Here is a 23,363-nt window from a genome sequence, read left to right as displayed (position 1 = left end):
CCCATGCAAGAGCTCCTTGGGGGAGCTGCTGCCCGGGGGGGACCCAGGCTGGAGCAGTGTGCTCCTGAGGGATGGACCCTGTGGGACGGACCCATACTGGAACAGTTCTCGAGGAGCTGCTGCCTGTGGGAAGCCCACGCCGGATCAGTTTGGGAAGGATGGCAGCTGTGGGAGGGACCCCACTGCACAGGGGATGAGAGTAACCGAGAAGAAGCAGTGGAGAAGAAGTGCTGTGGACTGACCACAGCCCCCATTCCCCTTCCCCACTTTGGGGGGGAGGGAAAAAGATGGCATATGGGGGGAAGGTGCTTTTGGTTTCTTTTCTTTGTTTCTCACTTCTCTAGCTTGTTACTAATAAGCAATGAATCTTACTGATCTCCCTACTCTGAGTATGCTTTGCCTGTCATGATAATTGTGGAGAGATCTCCTTGTCTTTATCTCAACTCTTGAGCTCTTTGTGTCGTATTTTCTGCCCCTTCCCCTTTGAGAAGGGGGAATGAGAGTGGCTCTGGTGGTACTCGGCTGCCCACCCGAGTAAAACCACCACAGAGGAATTGCTCTAAAGAAGGAAAACAGTAGTGTTTTGTGCCTTTAATCTTGGTTCTTGCAGGAGAATGAAAAGTGGACAGGGATAAGAGGAAATTGGTTGGCCCAAATCCAACTAATCCCTTTTATTTTTTGTCTGATGTACAATATAAATGCAACTTCCTCCCCTTTTTGAAAGGCTCTAGGTCAATGTTTGTGTGTATGTTTTAACAGGCTACTCAGATCTTCAGATCTATTTCCTAATTGTACCTGAGACTAGGGGATGCAAACAGGTATGACAAATTAACATGCTGCCAAAGCTAATAACAGAAAGTCCTATTACTTTCTGTCTGGAAAAAGATTTCTTCAGGGTTACTACTAAGGATAGAGCAGTAGAAGCAGAAATATTTAGCCCATTTTGCACAAGCTGGAAATCATTTGCAGTTCATCTAGGTCTTGTCTCCATCCAGAACTTTAAAGAACCATATGATTTGTTTTTAAAAAACAAACTGGTGCATCTTTTCCCCTTTTTTTTTTTTTTTTTTTTTTTTTTTTTATGTAAGTCAGACTGGGTTAGATTGATTTTGACATAATCTTTATTAGAGGCATGGGAAATTGAGGGGCATTAGTTACTGACCACAGTATACCATGTTAGAAACATAGCAAAAACAGGTGATACTCTTGGTATTTCAGCGATATGACAGAGTTTAATGCTTCAACACTTGTTACCAAAATTACTTGCAGTTAGAGCTTCTGGTGGTGACAGTTACATCCCTAGAGATATTTCAGCATGAACATAAATCTCAGGTTGAAGAGCTAGATATATGACAAGTTAATACTATTACTCTGAAAATACAGTTTTATATCAGTGATTTTAATACAGTAGTATGTAAGTTGCATTTGACTTGCAATGGTCTCATCAGCAAGGAAAGTTTTCAGTATGGGTGCACAGCCTCTTTCTGTAAATACTGGAAATTACACATTATTTGTATCATCACTTCTTTTCCTTAATCTGTTGAGTATGTGACAACAAGTCTTTCCAGTTCAGATGCACCATTCAACCTAGGTTTTTTTGGCCTTTCAGACCTCGTGCTTAGCAGCAATGATGCATTAAAATAGTTCAGTTGCTTAAAAATGGCCACAGTTATTTTTGTGGACCTTTCCAGGTGTTTTTTCTTTCATAAAGGAGGAAAACAGAGAATCTAGCATACAGTTCAAGCATGTTTGTTATAGTAGCTGGCTGATGCAATGAGCTTTTAGGAAATTCACTGGTGAGCATTTCAGGGCAGTCAAGTAGATTTTCTATAGCTGCCTGCTAGAACATGGAAAAGGCCAGATCTTCACCCATGCAACTGGTAAAGCAATGGCTGACACCTCAGATTTAATTTCACAAAAATTAGCTAGTTACATTCATTGTTTTTAAAAGGAATTGCTTCTCACCTTGTGTTTGAAGGCAACTCATTCCAGAGATTGTGGTATGGACAAAAGACTTATTCTGGAACATTTACTACAGTTCAACTTTCCCTTTTAACATCTCCTTCTCTGCTATAACAGTCTGCAAACCTCCATGTTTTCCTCTTGTGAGAATAGATGCTTGCCTTTCACAGTATTAGGGAGTGTAAAAAATATTTCAGCTACCCATTTGTACTGTAGAAGACTTGATATTTTGTTATACTAAAGGCTGAGATGCAATGAGAGCAATTCTGGTGGATAACCTGGTGGTAAGCCTTTTCTGTCATCCGTGCTTGAAAGTAAAGTTCAAATGTCATCCATCTGAATGCAAAAATTGCCTACAAGTATATTTTCTATACTTCTCCCCCCCCCCCCCCCCATAACCAGGTCCAACAAAACACCTAATCTAAGACAATGTCATCTACAAACTGTAACCAATGCATCATCATTATCAGTGTTTTACAGCATTTCCCTTAAACCTGCAACAAGCAGTTCTACACCAGCCCCTGAGTGCCACTACACCAGGATTCACTTGGACTTATGTTTTAGAACATTTTTTAGAACATTTTTTAGAACAATTAGTCTTTAACCAATCTCCAAGAAAATACTTATCTCCTCAAATGATGGCACAGAATGAGAAAAGCAGTAATAATAGTTATACAGGAAACAACTCCTAAGAGCACTCAAATTATATCATTAATTAACAGCATTTGGTCCATTTCACCTTCCTAATTCTGCTTACATTACCTAAAATTATGAGGTACACACCAAAAAACATTGAAAGGTTTTGGTAACATTAGCCAAATTATCTAAAAGGTTTGAAGGAAATAACTCAGACATGAAGCACTAAATACATATTACTTATTATAGCCTTTTGTGAAATATGATATAGTGTACCACAAGAGAAAAAGGAAGTCTTCAGGACGTGCAATGTGAGAGAAGCAATACATGGTTATTGCCATAGTCTATTCCAGATATCTCCTAATATTCAGAAAGAAAGCTGGAATACTAAAAGGATATTATATGTTAAACCTTGAAAACTGCTGCTTGCAGTTTTCCTTTCCCAAGTCAGATTTCTACTTAAAAAGTAGTTTCATAATTAAAGTGTTCCCTGTCTATTTTCGACCAAGTCAAAATTCCTACAGCAATTTATTTTTAGTGATAACTGGACATAAAGCTGCCATTACACATTTATTAGACTAAGACTCCTAAATGGATGTTCCAACAGGGGCTGTTCTAAGGAATAATATAAAACCTAACATGAATGAAAATAAAATACAAATATTTTGAATTAAACACCTTCCAATTATTCTTCCTAAAGGATAAAAAGCCTGACTGCAAAAGCGTTTCTGATATGCTGTAATTACAAGCTCTTCCATTAAAAGAAGAAACTCTAAACATATGCAGGATATTGCATTTGAACCAGCAACTCAGTTCCTGGAGTTATGCTTATTTAGCCAGCAACCAGAGGCTTTTCTGATCTTCCCTGTGGATTCATGGGCATAAGATATTTAGTATAGCAGCTTAAAGAATGAAGTTGAGAAATTAGGACATGCTGTTTTATTACATAGGATGAAACATATGTAAGGAATCTAAAGTCTTCTGCTTGAGGATATAAGGCAAATATTAACAGCCTGTGGGTTAGAGAAAGTCTATCCTGTGGGCAAGACAATCAGTAATGTGTGAATAGACATTCATTTACCTGCCTCTCAAAACACTAACTTTGGCTTCTGAGCACTATAATGGGCATGCAGGCCAACTGTATACATCAAGGTGTTCCATATCCAGCTTTGTGTACTCACCTTAATTCTAAAAGCAAAAAAAAGAACAAAAACAAAACAAACCAGCAGAAATCTCTTTTCAACATTTAAAACAGTAATAATATTAAAAGAAATTACTTCCACTTGAAGCTATTTGCAACAAGAACTGGGCAGTCAGTGTGCAGTGAGTATCTGTTCCCTGGACTAATTGTGACTGGTATGCCCTTTTCCTTTTGTCCTTACCCTTGTTCATTCTGCTTTATGCTGTAGCCTACTGCAGTTCCTTGCAATGTCTGAACACCTCCTAATATAAGAGGAAATACCCACTGAATGCTATCTAGGTGTTACTACAGACCATAACACACTTAGCATTCAGATCACATACAAGCGAACAGGCAATGATTCTCTTCTCTAATGTGCAAATCATTTTTAAGAACACTGGTTTAGCTTTCTGCCACTTTCAGTGGAAAGTAAATTCCACTTGCCAAACTTCTCACAGCTATGTCTTTTAACAACAGCATCAAGACAACTTTCAAGAAGAACATTTATCCTGGATCACAGCACTCAAGATCATAGCTTCTACAGTTAGCCAGCACAAACTTTGCCTTGTTATTCAGTTAGAAGATACTATTACAAATAGTGAGCAATAGCTAAGACTGATGGCAAGTAACAGTTGTGCAGTTGTGGTACAGTCATTTTGTTAGAACATAATCATCTAAGCTGCCAATTTAGCACTATAAATTAAAATGTCTTTGGTCAGCCTAAAAGTGCTACTAGGGAGACTGAAGAGGACCAGAGGTTTTGAAACAGGAGATGCTGCAGTTTGTTTTGGACTCCAGTCTTTGTGAGACTGACTGGTTTACAGCAAAAGCTGTGCATGGTTGCATTCCAAAAGGAATTATCTTCTAGACATCACTCATGTTGCAGATACTGTTTGATATGAATAGTCATGTGATAACATCACACTTGGAATGTCTCTTCTATCCCAAAGAGGACACTGACATAAAGAGAAGGAAATGCTATCATCTCCAACAGCATCCGCCTTACCCTGATTCACTGCAGAACTTCAGCTGGAATTCTTCTGGCTTCCAAGTAAGTATTTAAGCCTGTCTCAATGAGGGAGTTGCCTAAAAAGTCTAAGGTTACAATTCTAAAACCCAAGGAAAAAAAAAAATAGTTCTTCACAGAACATACAAGTCGTCAGACAAGACTAGTCCTCTAATATCCATCAGTTGCAACTGAATGGATCATCTTGCAGTCCTGGTAAGAGTCCAAGTGCTAGACCCCAGCTTCCACTTTTTTTCAATGACATCATGAAGCAAAACTTGATCCTCAGAAATGCTGAGAGCAGATGGATGTCTTCACAAGCCACTGCTACAAACTTACCTATTCATAGGAACAGAAGCAAAATGTGGTAAATTGCCTTTGCAGACAGAGACTAAGAACTTGGTCTGGTAGATGCATGTGGTGGTAGGGAACAGGTGAAGGCCCTTATAACACTGTAAGAACATTAAATTCAAAAGAGCAAAGAATACTAAAATCAGACTAGGTGGAGCAAGGAAAGCAAAAAAGATTACTTACAAACCAAGATTCTGAGAACATACATTCCATGTTTTGCAGCTGGGAAATATCCAATTCCATGAGTCTTAAAAAATCACATACCAGGACTGTAGTCCAAGTCCCAAAGGTATCAGTGGAACCTCAGCCATTTCACAGGTGCTACTCACATAAGTAACGCTGAAGAATCAAGATTTAAGATACACCAAGACCGTGGAAATAACACCTGTGATACCGTTCTCCTAAAGTTATACTAGTACAACTACAGTGTTCTACTAAATTCCAGGAGTATGGGCCTTTAGTAAAGAAACTGCAAGCGTCTGTCTTAGTTACTACAGATAATTCTATTCCATTACCTTTTTATTAGTATTTATAATTCAGTTAATAAATACCTTATTTCTTAACCACTTCCTTTTTTTTTTTTTTTTTTTTATTGATCTGAATAAAGTCATGACCTTTGGGAAGAGTAGAAGTAAACATAGTTTCTACTTCTGCATTCTACTTTCCTCCTCTGTGATGTCCCCAAATAAAGGTATATTAAAAAAGATCTGTCCCTATCAAAAATATTCTCAAAGCATGGTTAAAATAAAACTATCCCAGAATGAAAACAGCTCTGACAAATCTACATTACAGTTGCAGCAAAGTCCTTTGGGCACACTTTGCTGCACATTGTGCTGCTTGGGTGGTTGAATACGTGAGAATCAAAACAACCCTGAGGTAGTCTATTATGGAGCAATACGTGCCTTATATTGTGTTTTTGTACTCAGATGAACCACACAATTATCAAACTAACACTTCATTCACTTCATCTCATTGAACCTAACCTATACCATTTTACAATTCTACACTTACTTGAACTACTTCAGCTTAATAGTAAATTTAAAACAGAAGTTTTATGAACTCCTATTTTGGCTAAGAACATAACTTGTTTTTGCCTGCTGTAAGATTTGCAGGTTAAACACTCTCATTACTTTTGTGTGTGATGTCAGCAGGACCGGCTGAGTTAATTTAAGGATTCAGTATGTAGAGAACAAATCTCCACAATTGTTATTTTACTGCTCCAGAAACATTTATGGCTTTTCTTCCCTTTGTACATGGATCCACTGGATCCTTTATAGCTAATCTTATAAAGGACTGAAACCTAAAAATATAGTGAATTGGAGAATTAAATGCAAAGTTTGGAAAAAGTGTAATTAAGAATAACATCTACACCTAGGAAAACTGAAGTGCTAAATATTTTGACCAAACGGTATTTGGTACCACTGCTTATTTTAAACTAAAGTTTCTGTAGCTTAAAAGGCTTATTTAACAGGCTAAGAACAGCAACAGCCTTTAAAATCTCCACAAGCAAAATAAACTGTTATACTAATAGCTCATTTCAATGAAATTCATGGCATACTACTCAAGGCAAACACTTCATAAAAGCATTGTTTTTGCATCCATATCTGAATCACACCCAGTCTTAGCTGCTACTAGAGATTTTGCTCACCTGCGAAACCGTAATATATTGCATGGCTTTGAGATTTCCCTTTACATTTTCACTCTTCATTCTTCTTTGTTCAAGTAATAAGTTTTCTTGTCAAAGGGAAACAGGAATATCTTGCTGGACATTCCAGTAGATGGATTTACTTTCTTCAGGTAATGAGGATTAAAAAACTATTTGCTAAAACATTTTACTAACACAAATGCTTCTGCATCTGTGTCCAGGTAGTCATATAAATCAGAACGATGTCTTTTCCTGGAAAGCATGGCACACTGGACACTTGACAAAACACTTTACACGCTACTTTAAATTTATTAGCTACTTTCCTAGTATTGCTGAAAGAGAAAGTCACTGTCCAAAGGTCTATGTTCACTCCATATACGCCAAAATTCGCTTTCTTTCCTCCCAAAGGGTACCATTCCCAAGGATTAGCTGTTTCCTTATGCAATTATACAGTAGAAAGCATTTATACTTTATAGTAACCAGAAATTGTTACGATCCTCAGGCAAACACTAACTAAAGAGAGTAACTTCCCAACTGTAACAAGCTCTGGAAGTGAGATGTCATTAGCTGAAGCCTTGAATCCAGACATGGACAAATCCAGAAAGAAGGTGCCTTTAAACAGATGCGTTCTACCTTTCAAATACTTTAAATTCATAAAATATTTCCTTAATGTATAAAAAATGAATATTTACTGCTTAGGTATTGTGGGAATATAAATGTTGCTTTTGCAGAGTTACATTGTTTAGAAGGAAGGAATGTGGTATTGAAATGCTTGCAGTGATAAGAAAGCTCAACAAACAACCTTGTAAAATGCAGACAACTGGACTCCTTAGAGCAACTAGGAGAAAATCACAGTGTTAAGTCAAGTCAGATAAGTGAAGAAATATTACCAATTTAAACAGTAAAAGTGTCAAAAGAAATTTGAAATTTAACAGGCCAGCAACTGAAGGCCGTGCATTGTCTGTGAAGCATCGGATAGATTGTGAACCTGGATTACTCACTCAGTGGAGAAACAGGGGAGGGTATATAAGGTATATAAGGTATATAAGCTGTGTTTTGAAACTAGTAGGCGCGGTCTCCTGCTTGTGGGGCACCCGCCATTGCAATCGCGAATAAATTACTACTTCGCTGAGATCCTCGCCTGAGCCTAAGTTATTGGCTACGGAGTGTTTCTCACAGGTATCAAGTCTGCTGCAAGATCTATGAGCATCATTAGTAACTGTAAATACATCCTCCTGAAATAAATCCCCCTGAAAAATAAAGGATTTATTCTTTTAACAAGAGTGGTTGTCATTTGCCCTTGACTTTGGCATATGCAAAAGTTGATTTCCCTCTATGTGTAAAAATTACCAAGGAAAAAGGAATATAACTGGTTTAACATGTTAAATTTATCAAGTTTCATCCAGGCTTTGACTCTTTAACTGAAGTCCTGAATATACTAGCTGTCAAGCTTATATTAATGATAAAGCCTAATTAGAAGGGAAGACCAAACTGACTGACTTCAGTCAAAAACTCACCCCCTAATGCTCCAGTAGCACCACTAACTGCACGTGCAAGGACAACACAATTCACAATCACCAGGTAAGCCAGTAACCATGTTGGAGTCTGCCAGTGTCAGTTCTGGTGCCTACACATCCCTGCTGACTCTTCCTTTTTCTTCCATTTGCCCATCTGACTTGGTGCCATGCTCCACAAGAGAAGCTTTATCCTTTTTTTCCCCCGTGTGCAAACTAGAAAGATTTTTAGCTATGAATTTTTGAAAGTTAACCAAGATATTTACTTAGTGAAGATTTTATCAGCTTTGCCTTAATTGCTAGAAGGGAATAACTAATGATAAAAATCATATGCCTTATTAATATATAAATAAATTATGATAGCTGCCTTTCTATCTCTCGGAAGTTGGCTGAAAAGCAGATTGTCATGGCTGGATGGCATTTACTTTTCTATTTGTCAATATTTGTAGAATTTTATTACTTGCTGTGCCAAGTTTAAAATGGCTAATGGAAATATTAAAATGGAATTAACCTAACTAAATAAAACTGGTTTGGTGTTATTTCCCTGGAAGTGACTTAATGTGCTTTCCAAAACAAAGCACGGGGGAAAAAGTGGGTTATATCCAAGCTTACAAGTTGTTAATTTACTTATTCACTTTCTGAAACTTTATTTTCAAAGCAGAGGCCAGTCATAGTGCTTTATAAGAACTGTACCTCAAATATTTACATTTTTATTTACACAGAAGAGAAGGTTAAAAATGGCCAGAGGGTTCCCAGCCCCACAAACTTATCAAATGTTCTACTTCAATTGCCACTGTAGTGTTGCTCTTTTCCTAATGGCCCATGCCAGTAACATCACTGCACTGAAATAAGTCACTGCTACAAAGTTTTGCCAGCCTTACAGTGTTTGCCGTACATGAAAAACACACACTTCTAGTTGATACGAAGGTGCTAACAGAACTCCAGCAGTCAAGAGAAGACCTCTGTCGAAAGAGGAAACCTCTTGTCAGGTTAGTTTTGCTGTCTGCAGTGACAGCATAAGTCGTCATACAAGTCAATGCACACGTCATCTGTGGGATGAATACAGCTCTCATTTCCTGTAAGGTATTCCACCATCACAGCCACAGTAGTTGCTGTTCAGAGACATTAGAAACTGGAATATTACTGGGCAATCCATAAAAGAATCAGAATAAAATGATTAAAAATCAGTGCATGAAAAGTGTAAAGGTAGATTAACTTTTGAAAAAGATAGAAACCAGCATATGAAGTAATTTATTAATTCTTAATTTGCTTTTAGCCAGTTAAATAATATGTTGTTATTCTCACTTCATAGATAGGACAATGAACAGACTAACGTGGCTTTATCCAAGGTCCTTTGACACTCACTGGTAGCTACTATTAAAACAAGCTGCAACTTTTCCTTATTTGCTGATTATATGGCCGTATTTCTTCCTGCCTTCATTATCTTCAGTGGCACCCTTCATTCTTTCTTTAGAATGTTCTATGCACCAGGTCAACTGAAAAACTCATGATGAGTTGTGTTCTGCAGGCAATTGTGGTATCAATACACTACCACGAGATGAAATCCGAATAGTTTGTGATTACTTTGCTGTGAAGCAGTGACTAAGATGACTGGCTTTGCCTCATTGTCATCTAAAGCCAGTAGTGGCTTTAAGGTCTATAGCATAACTGAGTCAACCTAAGTATGATAAAAAGATTTGCAGAACATGGATGCAAAAAGCCAAGATGCTTATCCATATCCAAAAACCTGAATCTTTCAACGTCAACTTACATTACATAAGGGTAATAGGATAACATGATCCTTAGTCTAATTCTGCTTTGCAATTGCTTGCAAAATTATGCAGCTCGTGACTAAGTTTAGCCATACATTTTTTCTGATTAAATCTCATTGTTAGTAGTGTAGCACTAGCTGGGTAACCTGCTAGCACTGAACATATTAATGCAGCAGTCTTCATTCCAACTTTATTTTTTAATTTTCTGTACCTTGAATTGGTACGTAAAACATTTCATGCCTACACTGTTCAACAGACTCCACATTCAAGACCACATAACACAACTCAAAAGTTAAACAAATGCACTTGAACTCAGAATGAAATGCAGTGGTTGGTTTTAGTTTGTCACCACTCTCCCTTGCACATTTCCTTGAAGCATCAGCTCTTCCTTATCAGGGATGTCTACTTGCAAAAACACTTACCACACTACTGTCATAGCAAAGGTCACCTCCAAAATTACACATGGCTCTAGGATTAAAACCTTGAATCCCAGCCCTTGTATCAAAGGTATTAGAGTGATACATTGCAAAAATGTAATAGCATATAATGATCTACTATCTGCAATTAAATGTTATCATTACATGGTCACTATGACAGAAAGATCTCAAGTTAACAGAGCCACGCCTCCCGCAGTCTGCAGTTACAAGGAATTACAGGAGTGTTGAGCTTACACTAAGATTTATGTACCGGGTGTGGCTTTCTGTTCAAGAATAATTCTTCTCAGAAACTTGTGAAATGTGTTGACAGTAAGTACTTAAACACTTCAATAAACTACAGTTTTTCCTGCAGTCTCCTAGGCTATGATTCACTTGTTCAGCCTCAATGCTCTGATATTCCCAACTGCAATGCAGATCTTGGTGTTGTGGTACAGTTTAGGTACATGCAGGTATAGTTTTGTGTGGATTAGCTTCTTCCATAGCAAAAAAATATTTAAGTCCCTGCTCTGGACTGGAGATCTAATTTTCATCAGATTGTGGCCAAACCAGATGACAAAAACACCTCTTCAAACTTATTTTCTATATGCCAGTTCAATATTATAATAACCTAAAGAAAATACCATGACTTCTTTGAAAAATATTCTGTATGTTTTAATTCTGACGGGACAGCATCATTATTTTTTTTTAGCTAAACAGTCCATACAAGATCTTTAAATTGATTCCTTTAAATCAAAATCACAGAATCTCTTCACTTAGGAAAATTTTCTAATGCTAAAATGATTACATTTATAAGTACTGTATCCAAGATAAACATTAAAGGTATTGTCTGTATAAGCCAGTGAATTTACTCCAGGAATTCAAAAGATTAGCTGAACCTTGACATCTACACTGCTGCCAGTTTGGTGCCCTAGGGTCCATGTGTTTTCTCCTTCCAGGAACTGCTCCAAATACTGAGGTTTTTTGTTTCTTTTTAAGCATGTAGGTACCATCAAGACGATTTTGTGGCCTTCATATTTCCAGGGGATTTGATTCTGCGCAGCTCACAGCCTGGAACACTTCTCAAGCTTGTCATTATGAGCCTTCAGGTCTTCCTCCCTCTCATCAACACGGAGGAGGTATACTGACAGCAGCTCATTGTCATTCCCATGTGCTTTTCTGATTGCCTGAAGTGCTGTTTATGCACTTCCATTATCAAGTCATCCTTATTCGTCCTGTTGCTTTGCCATCAAATTCAGAATCTTGTCACTGACACTGATGAGTGATCTCCTTGTTTGCCTGGCCACTCCTTGACAGCTCTAATACTGTTGCACTTTTTCCTGACAGATTGAGGAGGGAAAAAAATGGCTAGTGCCCTTGAAAATTCATCAATTTTGTTTTCTGTCCACAGGCTTGCACGTAATATCATTGTGCACTGTTCCCTTTTCTTATTATTGTGCCAAACTTTATTTTACACTTTTGTAGAGCTATCATCCCAACCAAGGAAATGGCAAGTGAACTTCACCTTCCAACTATCCAGCATTTTGGTGGTTTGGGAGGGAGATGAGGAAGCAATGAACAAAGACACCCAATATAAAGACAGCACTGCAGTAAGTGGTATTCTCTAGCCATCTTTCAGCCTGATGCCATGCCGCAATACATTATAAAGGCCCAGGTATCAGAATCAGAATATCTACTTCAGGCACCTAAAATTGAATCTTCTGTGACAGAAGTGTCTGCATCTTCCTGCAGACTCCAAAAAGAGCAATGGCTCAAGTTCAAAAACACTGGCCAAGGGATGTTTGCCTTAACAGAAAATTTTAAAGAATAGATGAAATTAGAATATCACATAGAATGTAAATAACATCTCAGCACTCCAGAAACAGGTAAGTCACATAAATAACAAAACCCCTTCTGCATTTGTGGTAGGGTAGCTCAAGGAAAGGGTAGTTCAACACGGTGACGAGTGCCCTGAAGTGCGGTTCTACAGTAGCCAAGGCTGGACACGATTACCATTTTTCTGAGATGATCTTTTAGGTTCATTCCTTAAACTACCACTTTTGCCCTAGAAAAGTTATTTCCCACAGGCCAAAATCTTGCTGTTTCACACATGAAAATGGGTAAAGCCAGAAAGACTGCCGAGTGCATGTGGAAGAATCACACAGACAAATAGAGCAGTATGCAGTAACATGTTTGTGGTTCTTCCAGGCCTACACAAGTACAAAGTTGCAACACCTAATGTGCAATGACAAATACTGCAATACTTAAACCAGAATAAGGCATTAGAGATTCTGATTAAAAAAATATAAAAGTAGTCACAAATCAACTAGTAACTAAGTCTGTCTAATCTCAGTATTAAAAAGATCACATTGATAATATTGTTGACATTCATTTCAGAAAGTGGCACTTTCAGTTCCATCTCTAACAACTTAGCCTTTGCTCACGTGCCAAGATGAGCTGCCACTTTTGATGTAGATGCTTTAAGTCTACCATGTGTTAATTCTATTTTGCAGTTCATCAGTAAGTAATTTTACTAATTTCATGTCAATCCAAAGACAGCACATACATATAAGTTAGCACAAATACAGAAAATGATCTTAACATGAGAATGAGGTGCCCTGCATGCTCAAAGTTTACTGCCAAGAGCTTTTTATAAGAGGTACCTCAAATACCTGAGGAATCATATATGCTGTTGAATTATGCTTAGCCATCTTGTTCTGCTTACATACTGCAGACATTGCTGTTGAACTCTCCTCTAGGCATGGAAAGCATCTTGAAATTTCAAAGGCAAAAGTAATGTGTGTAGCTTGCAAAACATTCGTTGGCAAGATTGATACTGAAAGTAAGACAGCTAAGTTATCAGTTCTGTGTGCATGCAAGACGTTCAATGAAAGAAAAATAAAATATGGTTGATTCAAACAAGATAATCTGGGCATTTTTAAAGAAAACTGAGGCCATAGTTTCTATAAGTAGTCAGGCAACAAACTGGTTATACATATTCAAGACTAACTTTAATAGTTAGACTATATTTAATTATTTTATGTCCTGAAAGGTTCATGTTTGTGTTTTTTTTTTTTTTCCTCCCTATTCCTTATATTGAGAAACAGATCTTGGATTTGCTATTTTATAGTAAGTAGTGGGGAGGAAGACTGAGGATTTTTGTTACTGCAAAACTGGCACACCAGTTCTTTGTGAAAGGTACTTGCTCATCTCATCAGATATCTCACGTACTAATTAAATTGATGGATTATTGGACAGGGACAATATTGGACAAGTCTTCAAAGCTGTTTTAGGAGCGCTGGAGGCATTCTGTAGAAACAGAAATGCAAACAGCTTGATGGTTAATGGGATACAACTAAATGCACAAGTAGTATGTTACAATACTGCCTATGGGCTATTAGGAACCTTCCCTCTCCCCTAAAATACGCATATTAATGGTGATACATTAAGGAACCTTTCAGCACTTCATTGTGCAGCTAGCTTTCTTTAGGAAAGTCTGTTCTTCAATCACATTTATTTACCATATATTTGCTTGTAAGCAGTACTGACATGACATCCCAGCCAGGTGTTACTTGCATATAGAATCAAATACCAAGTCAGGTATAGTGCAATATAGTGCAAACACCAATTATTGCCTCCAATACTCTATTAAAATAAAATAAATACAAAAGATAGAGAGAGAGAGATGTCCGATTTACCTGAAAAAGAAAAATCCTAGCCAAAGCGTTCCTTCTGTTTAAGCATACACACAGTTTGATACCATTGTGCCCAGAAAGTATTTAGTAATACCAGAACCATATTTGAAGTGTGTGGGAAAATAGAGACCTGTGCATTCTGGCACAATGCAACTATCTGACAATTTCATCTTTACCACTAATTTTTGATTTCATATTTAAAAGCTCCACACAGCTCAGATAAAATGAAAACACTTCCAAGTTCTCACAGTGCTCTAGGGCATGACATCAGATTTCAGTGCTGACCACCACATAATGGAATGGGACACCATGCCCTCCCTTCCACCCCCACCCCTCAAACAGGGCCTCAGGTTCTGGGAGGCTTAACCACACCAGTCACTTAGTCCCTAGCTTCAGTCTTGCTAACTCATAGCAAGGAGAACTAAAACAAGAAAAAATTTCTAAAGTTATTATCCAAGAGACTTGCTCTCAAATCACAATTCCTACATGAAATCTACAATCACAAAACGTACAGTATGTAGGGTTATCAAGCATCTTCATATTGATGGAAAGAAGTTAGAGGAATGTATAGCATACTTGAGTCTCAAAAGATTATGACTTACCGAATGGTTTTCAAGTCACTGACCATAATGGGACATTAGCTTTCTGGTTACCCACATACACAGAAACTGTTCCTTGCAGCTATGACCTTATGGTGGAGAGGGAGCAGGATTCTGTTACCTGGGGAAAAAAAAAGAAGGTAAACTTCACACATGGCAGTAGAAAAGGGATAAAAGTTGCCAACCCTGCTCTGTCTCTGAACACTGCTAGGACAGACCACCTTTACAGATTCTGAGCAAGGCAGAGGCATGACCATGTAAGCCAGCGCAGGGCACAACTCACATCACTGCAGAACAGTTTCAGCTTATACCACTTAGCAGTTCACCTTTAAAAACTTTACTGTGATGCCACTTGTCACTCATCACTAAAACGTTTATTTCACAAGGATGTAAGCCTTGACACCACAGTGATTTAGACCGAACTGAGAGAAGCAGCTCAAGGCTACACAGCATTTATGTCACACGACCTCCAACAAACATGTGCTAGGAATGCATTAAGAATAATCACTTCACTAGTACTTTGAAGTTTTTTGTTAGGTTGTGATTGTGATACAACACAGCCACTAGATGATGATAATTGAAAACAAATTTGCTAATCATGCTTTTGCTAGTTCTCCTCTTAGAAGGACTGATAAATGACAAAGACTTAGCTGTCAGTAGATATGCACAGACAAAAAGTTGCAACGGCGTTAGAAATTACATACAATGAAGCTGGGACCTACTTCATGCTTTTGGCTAAAACCATAACATTTTTAGATGGTGATGGCAATTTATTTGAAGTCACTTATTCTCCAGAACAAATTTGAGCCACATATTTGATCGTATTCAGCAGCTTAGTGTGATTTTTCTGACCTCGTTTATGAACAATGGCAGCACTCCAGTTTAATGAAATTAAGAGAAATGACAGAGAAGCTGCAATACTGGATTCTGTCATTTGTAGGAAATTAAGATAACGCGATTACTATTAATGGGTTTAAAGTCTGGCAAGTCAGCCCTGTTAAAAAACACACCCATCTAAAATACCAGATCAGCACAGAACCTGTAACTGATCACTGTTCTAGGAACTGAACACCTTTTAAAGTTGTTTTTTAAAAACAGAAGGGGAAATATTGCAGAGTATGTTTTTACTACAATAATTCTTGTAAAGAAAATGTGACAAAGCCTTGGTGTTCCTCGACTCACTAACACTGATTTTATTCACATGCATGAGGCAATACCAGTGTCTAGCTAAATAAGAATGCTCTTAGGTCAAATTCACTTTCCATTTTACAGTGTGCAGGAGCAGAAATCATTACAGGAGAGAAAAAATAGCTGCTTCCCAAATGCCTGACCAGCATGACTGCCCTCTGGATGGCTGTAGAGTCCTTGCTACCAGGAAATTAGAAGTATGCCTTGGTGCTTTACCTACATGAAGGCAAACTGCATACTTCAGGAAAGGCTCGTATGACTCCACTGGTAACGACCCCAGCAGAGACAGAACTTATCTGGCAGAAACATTACTTTGACAGTACAGTTAAACTGTGATTTAGAGACCACATGCCCAGCTCTTACTGCTAAAATTTACTGCTGCAAGTGGAAAGGTAGCCTGCTGCTACAGCATTACCGAACTGTGTACTGTAATTGTGCCTACTTCAGCAGGACTCAGGCTGGTGACTACTGGAGAAAGCTTACACTCAAAGCTTCTGGCTGGCTAGAGAACGGACCTGATATGTTTGCTTTAAAGCAGTATCTAGAACAACTGAAGGATGAGGTTGAACAAATGCTTTAGAAAAGGCTTAGATTGCTCTTGGCACCTTGCTGTGGAAGTGCGTTTCACACAAGCTGTCAGCGCAGGGCTGTGCTGACACGGGTACCTATACATAAAAAGCAGGTATCACCTTCCCTGCTCAGGCCCCTAAAGCCATATAGTGGTTCACAAACCATTGCTGGTGTTTGGCACTTTCTCATTGATCAGAAAGATAGATGACAGGCAGGAAGAAAATCAGGACTATTTATGGTCAGGAAACTGTTTAATATTAAACATTTTTTCCTCTTCTCCCCCTTGGAAGGACAAACATTTCTGCTAAAATAACTTCTGGGGGAGCCTTGTTCTTTTTAGGCCACTAACAAACTTCCTCCTAAACAGGTGAAATTCTCATTCACAAGGAAACCTTCCTCACGCTCTCCAACAGTACCAAACAAGCAATCAGGGCTACTCTCAAATAGACCATAGAAACTGCTGACAGCATGCTGGAAGAGGAGCTTTCAGCAAAAAGCAGTTTTTAGCATCATGCCTCTTCCAAAGTTAAAATCTTCAGCTGAGCAAATTATATTTCTTTAAACCCTGTTATTTGATAAATTCTTAAACTAGGTATACATGAGAGGACTGCTTGATGCCTAGAATGAAACCAAAAGGTATCCTTCCTGATTGCCTTTATTTTTAGTTTAATTTGTGAGTACATCTATTCCAAGCAGATTTAACATAAATCATAAGAGGCATAGAAGTCATTCCATTCACACTGGAAAGAATTGATCTCTAATACTATCTACTTCAGGATACTGCTTATTAAGAAAAACAAGCTACTGAGGACTTCTCTTGCATTAGTAGTTTTATCACTTCCCTACAAGCAGGAGCAATGGATTTTTACTAAGCCAGATCAGTCTTTAAGAAGTTGGCTTAATTTATGAAGACATTGTTTTTTTTTCCCATGATCTAGAACCTACAAAGCCATCCCAGTGCTTTATGACCATTATATACACATTTTTTTGCCCTTTACATAGGATAGTACTTTGCATTGACTGTAAAGTAAAAATATACAGTCAAGCAGGTACTGAGAAACAGTGAATCCTGCAGTGCAAGACACCCAAATGTTAGTTGCTTATTCCTGCTTATCTGAGCCAGCTGAGGCTTCAGGAGAGAAAGTACCCATATTCCATTATCAAGGTACTTCCTTACTATTTTCTGCTAGTGCCTTCTGAAGAATATTTTTGACCAGGCCCTGGAACCAAGAAAGTTAATATTCCACAAGAAAGTTGGACTGGAGTTTCATTTGTTGATTCTCAATAGGCTTTGCTTATCAAATATTCTCATTTCAGCAATTTCTACCGTTTATGGCAACACAGTTCTGTATTACAATAAACCACTCTTCATGGTTTAAGAGAATATAAAATTAAGGATTAGCCAGGAAATATTACTACTGCTACTAGACTGCTACCAGACTACTGCCACATGACCCAGTTTGGAATAATCTTTCCCTCTTCTCCCACCTCCCTGATTTTCATGGAGATTTTGATTTTCAACTCACATTGGAGTTACTTTTTATTAAGTTCTGGGACCTACAGATAAGCAAACTGGGGAATTTCTTTTTACGTGTAGCCCTCAGCATACTTTAACCCATTTTGGACACAAATTATATTCCTAATGCACAGTGCTCTGCTGGTCAAATTTATCTGCCATTGTTCACGGAATCAAATACTCAAAATGTAGCAGTCTTGCTTTCTCAGCCCTGCACTGTCGTACATACCCACTCAGCTTCCACAGGCAGTCCCACTGAAAGTGAAATAGGGTTGGCTTGTTTGGAGCACAAGGAAACACTTGCCAAGTCATTAGACATCTTCCTCGATACATTTAGCTTTTTTGATCTCACAGGTAATCTGAAAAGTTTTAGAGGATTTTTTGTGGTTACGTAGAAACTGTGTTACTTAGGGCAAAGAAAGCCCCAGGCAAGCTGAACTGAAATGAAAAACTGAATTGAAACGCCTTTTAAAAGCCCTCCATCAATCCAAATGTTGTGGATGATGAATCAATTATTTCCACTAATCTACACATATATACTGTATAGGTTAGTAAAATTCCATTGAATTTTCTGCAAAATACAAGATAGCTGTTGCTGAAAGTAGCTCAGCAACAGCAGATTTTCTTGACTTCATAAACTCTAGTAACTTAAAATTACCTACTTGTTGAATTCATGGCTTTGTGACCATCTATCTTTTCCAGGGGGACTCCACTAAAGATTTTCTGAATATTTGCCTTACTGTTGGTTTATAAAGTGAGTACAGCACACAGATGTCTTTCCAAACCATCCAGCTCCTCCTTTCTCCCTCAAATAGTGCTCCTCTTTGATTTATTCCCGAGTTAGTTTCTCATAAGTAGTTCAGATTCCTAAAGCTATACAGGAGACCAAGCACTGAAGAATGCAGCTACACATACCTCATTGAGACAATTACCCAATATCCTGGGCATCACTGAAGATCTCTTTAAGGATATACACATTAAAAGATGCTTGTTGCTTCTGTATGACATTTTGGGTAGGGTTGTTGCAGTATGAAATTATGGGAGAGCTTTCTGTGATTTCTCAACCAGAAAGGTTTGGTAGGTGTGGCTTACCCCTAATTTAGACCCCCTTGAGTTCCCTGCTTTTGATTCTCACAGGGGACTTGCTGAGGCAAGAAAATGAAGTCCTTATTAAAGCACCAGGTGTATTTTTTACTTGCTGTTCTTCAAACAAAAAAGTCAGAGGCTCTAATTTTACAGTCTAATTACTTTATCATAAAACACTATCTGGAATTCACGTGTTGGGAAGTAGGAGAATAGGTGGGAAGACACAGGTATGAATAATTTCTCTAAGTCAATAGATCTTTGAGACACTTCTATGAGATGCAGCACTCAACAGATTTTATTCATTATACCGATACTGCATCTGTGGCTCGAAGAGCAAACAGTACTTTAAAAAAAAACTTTTTCTCTGACAGCTGGTATTTAAGTCTATATTTGACCAGTAATTCTATATGTTTGCCAAAATACAGTTGATTTACAAGAAAACTTTTGAATTTCAGTATCTGATTAGCAGAGTAGCCTATTCAAAAAAATTACAGCTTGGATTTTTTTTTTTTTTAAAATATTGAATAATAGTAACTTGTGATATTACCTATGTTTTTACAGGTTATGTTAGTCTTTGGGGACTACAATAATCCTTCATTAAGTATGTACTTTCAAAATCACTTTGGCGTTTCTCATACACTAGATAATACAGAATCAGGCAACGAGGTATGAGCTTCATTAAAGAGTTATTAAAACTGCAAGTGTTCACACTTAAAACAGGGACTGTACAGTTACTCAGTTCTTACAGCATTTATCCTGGTTTACACAACTAACTTGAAGGAACATAGTTTGCCAACAAGAAGTAGTACGGTCTACACAAAGTCATCTCCCTGCTCCTGTCACTGAAGCACACTAGAAGAGCCCTGCTCACTGACTGCATGTTGTCTGCTATTAATATTCTGCCCCATCTGTGCCCAAAATTACTTTGCCTCCTACTTTTGTGTATTAACCAAAAACCACAGAAAAACATCGTAGCTCAAGCATTAAGACATTATATAATTACAATTAGAGTGCTGATTCTTTACTGACAGGTCTATTGCAGAGCTGTGAAGTACAGAAGATACCAACTACAGAAGTTTCCAGGTGACAGAGTAGCGATTTCTCAATTATAAGACACTTAGAGCTGATTTTTTCAAGTCTTCACAGCACACAGCTCTTCCTTGTACGATTGATGCAGACTTGCTGGATAAATGCACAGCTGAAGTCATCTAGCCAGTATTTTTTCCTCATTGGTTTTTCTAACCCTCTCATCCTGAATTATTTCTAACACCAAGTTGAGCCATTTAGGACTAAGCTGGCATGATGCTTCTCTAGGGTAAAATACTACTTTTCCAAGGTCATAGGCCTTCATTGCGTTAGAGCAGAGGCTGTAGACCACATGCAGTCTTCCCTTTCATATACATGAAAATACCTGCCTTTTTCACAGACCCTTCAGTCTGAAGGTTGTCTTTTTATCGCAGTTACTAACCAGCCCATAAACCTACCCATGGACCAGGCAAGACAAATGTGTTCCATCTGCCTTGTCCATCAGTACATGCACGCCCCTCTGCTAACGTCAGCAGTGACAGGGGGAAGAGCAGGGCTGTTTGTCTTTGGTTGATGTCCTCAAGATGTCACTAAACCACAGAGCCACTGCAGAAGAGAACTGACGGCGCGCTGCTTCCTACATGACAAAGCTTTCTGCGATTGGGGGGGATGTGGGAATTTGCAAGTTCTAACAAGCAAGGCTTTGCTACTGCCCCTTTGCAGTTGTCTCGTGGTTGGCCTCCACCATCATGACTGGAAAAAGGGCAGGAAAAGGGAAAGGCAGAGAAGCCAGCCAGAACTTTGGCCAAAGACACGGAACAAGAGATACAAACCAAGGCCACAATAGCATTCTCAAGCTTATAGCCAAAGACCCCACACAGGGTTCTTTCTGCCTTACAGAAAATTTCTATTTTATGTCAAGGAGTATATCACTTAGCTTCATATTAACAGCTCAATAGGATTTTACAGAAGTCAGGAATTTCACTTTCCCATTTGGCATGAGTCTGACATTTCAGAGCCAACTTAACTTGGTTGATTCCAGTCTGACAATATGGAGCCTTTTCCAGCAGTTACTGAAAGGATTGCTATTTTAAAATAAAAAAAAATAAAAAAATAAAAATCAATATTTAAGCAAGCAGAATATATACATATGTGATATAGATCTTTAAAATCCAATTTAATTGCCAGTATTCTGCAACACTTCTATCAAAAAGTGGGAAGATACAGTTCCCAGCAAGAGGTACTATGCTGCACTTAAACTAAAACAAAACTCAAGAAACTCAACTTTCACATGGATCTAAAATAGCTCCTCCAGAACAGCAAGGGCCAGCATTAACATTTTTGTACTTATGCAACTTAAACTTGTTTCTGTAAACCTACAGGTGAAATTAAATGACCATCCTTTATAACCCAAGCCCATCCTACTAAAGTACAGTAAGTTATATCATCTCAGCATCCAACCTATATCAACAGTAGCACTACAGATGCAAAGGCAAATGCAATCTAGGGAAGAGCCCTGAAGACTCTGTACATACCTTTCGTGCAAGGTATGCAACACTAATGTGTTCAGTTTAGGATTTTCTGTTTGTTCTTAAGGAAGTTTTTATCTTATCCCAAGCTATTGGCAAACTCCTGACACTAGACAGTCACTGGGAACTCACATGGAGTTATTACTTTTAATGCATATGTCCTTGAAAAATAAGTTTTCTTTGTGGGGTTCCAGCCTTTAGGTTTATTACTTTTGTTAAAGCATTCCCAAAGAGCAGCTCTAACTTCAAAGGCCAGTGCTCTCTGAAGGGACCTGGCTCTGTACGTCACCCATCTGAACTACAGGGAGTTCTACTGGCTGTGGGAAGCAGAAAACTGAACTTGAGTTTCAGCACAGGCTTTTCCAGCACACGAAGCACAGACCTCTCAAATATCTGACCACAAATCTGACGTGAAGCTATCAAGTCTATGCACGTTGCCCAGCTACAAGACTTAGAGGCTTACAATTTTAACTAAAAACAAATTAAATGTATTTTTGGGTCTGCTATCTTGAATTCTAATACAGTAAGTAGATACTTTGAGAAAGGAAGAAACTGGAAAAGTCATCTGTAAAACAATAGTAGGCTGAAGCAGGAAAAAAGTGTTTTTCCCCTTTTCCCCTTTCTCAAGCCCAGGTAGGCAAGGAACACAGTTACTTCACTGCATAGCATTACTTGGGACAGTTCTCTAATGGGAAAAAAGATCTTATTTCAGTCTCCCAGGAGGGATGGATGCAAACATCTGGTTATTATGTTGGAATCTATACATAATGCTTAATTTTCAATACCTCCAGGCAAACAGCATCCCAATTTTAAGAGTAGTATTTATATTCCGTCTTCTTTCATTCTACTTGGTAAACAACTTTTTCATAAATTTTCCTACACTTCACTTTGCAAGTAGATGAGTTTAGGTAATCTTCCTGCCTTTGGGGAATTGTGGTACGTAGTAAAGTGGCAACCAGCCACTTCATATGGTTTTCATTGCCTTCAGTCCAAACGACCCTGCTCCATTCTATTATGTGAGCTAAGAGAGCTAGAAGAGAATTTATATAGCACAGATATGAAGATATCACATAATGTGTAAAAGGAAAAGAATTTAAGAGCTAGACAATTTGTTTTTAGTTTTAAGAGTCCTTATTTGTTTCTTCTAGGTTCCATATAAGGTAGTTATTTACCATTATGCAGTGACTATTTTTGGTCTGATGAGAAGAGCCCTTGCCAGCTCTCCTGGGTTCTCATTCTGTCTGGGTAGCTTCCCTAGCCAAGTTCTCTGAAACCATGAGTTCATAATAAATATTTTTTTCCTAGCTGCTTTACAAATACCATCATCGCTATAATCCTATAGAAACACAAGGTTGGAAAGGACCTACCAGATCATCTAGTCCATAAGACTTCTGAAAAAGCTTCCAGGAGTACCATTTGGCATATTACCCATCAACAGAATTTTTCCAAAGTTTCCCAATCATTCATGAGTGGACCCTATATTTCAACAGTTATGGAGATGTGTACACCACAAATCAGGGCTGCTGCCTACCTCATAGCACAACTAGGGATTAAAAAAAAACAACCAACCAACCTGCAGCTCTTCCCCAGCTTTTCTATTACTTGATCAGATCATGCCCAGCATTCCCAAAAGGCAGAAGTATGCATGCTTGCATTTGCCAGGAATCCTCCCGTA

The 23,363-nt window shown here is 38.2% G+C and overlaps 1 protein-coding gene across 6 annotated transcripts in view; it reads right to left on the bottom strand.

Moving 5' to 3' along the window:
• LOC311441560 (uncharacterized protein) overlaps positions 1–23,363 on the bottom strand; it is a 72,606-nt gene that overhangs the window by 25,937 nt on the left and 23,306 nt on the right. For 3 of the 6 annotated variants that reach the window (XM_084529830.1, XM_084529832.1, XM_084529831.1), the window contains one exon: positions 14,777–14,894. In XM_084529830.1, coding sequence (XP_084385956.1) covers positions 14,777–14,802 — 26 coding nt within the window. In that variant the 5' untranslated portion in view covers positions 14,803–14,894. Of the gene's footprint in view, positions 1–11,129; positions 12,286–13,142; positions 13,789–14,776; positions 14,895–23,363 lie in introns of those variants that run through there. The other 3 variants (XR_014696046.1, XR_014696048.1, XR_014696047.1) reach the window with 2 other exon arrangements.

The sequence above is a fragment of the Aythya ferina genome (genome assembly GCF_964211825.1).
Source record: "Aythya ferina genome assembly, chromosome: 9".
Taxonomy (NCBI): Eukaryota; Metazoa; Chordata; class Aves; order Anseriformes; family Anatidae; genus Aythya; species Aythya ferina.
Note: the sequence above shows the minus strand (reverse complement) of the source record. Positions and strands in the feature narration are given on the sequence as shown.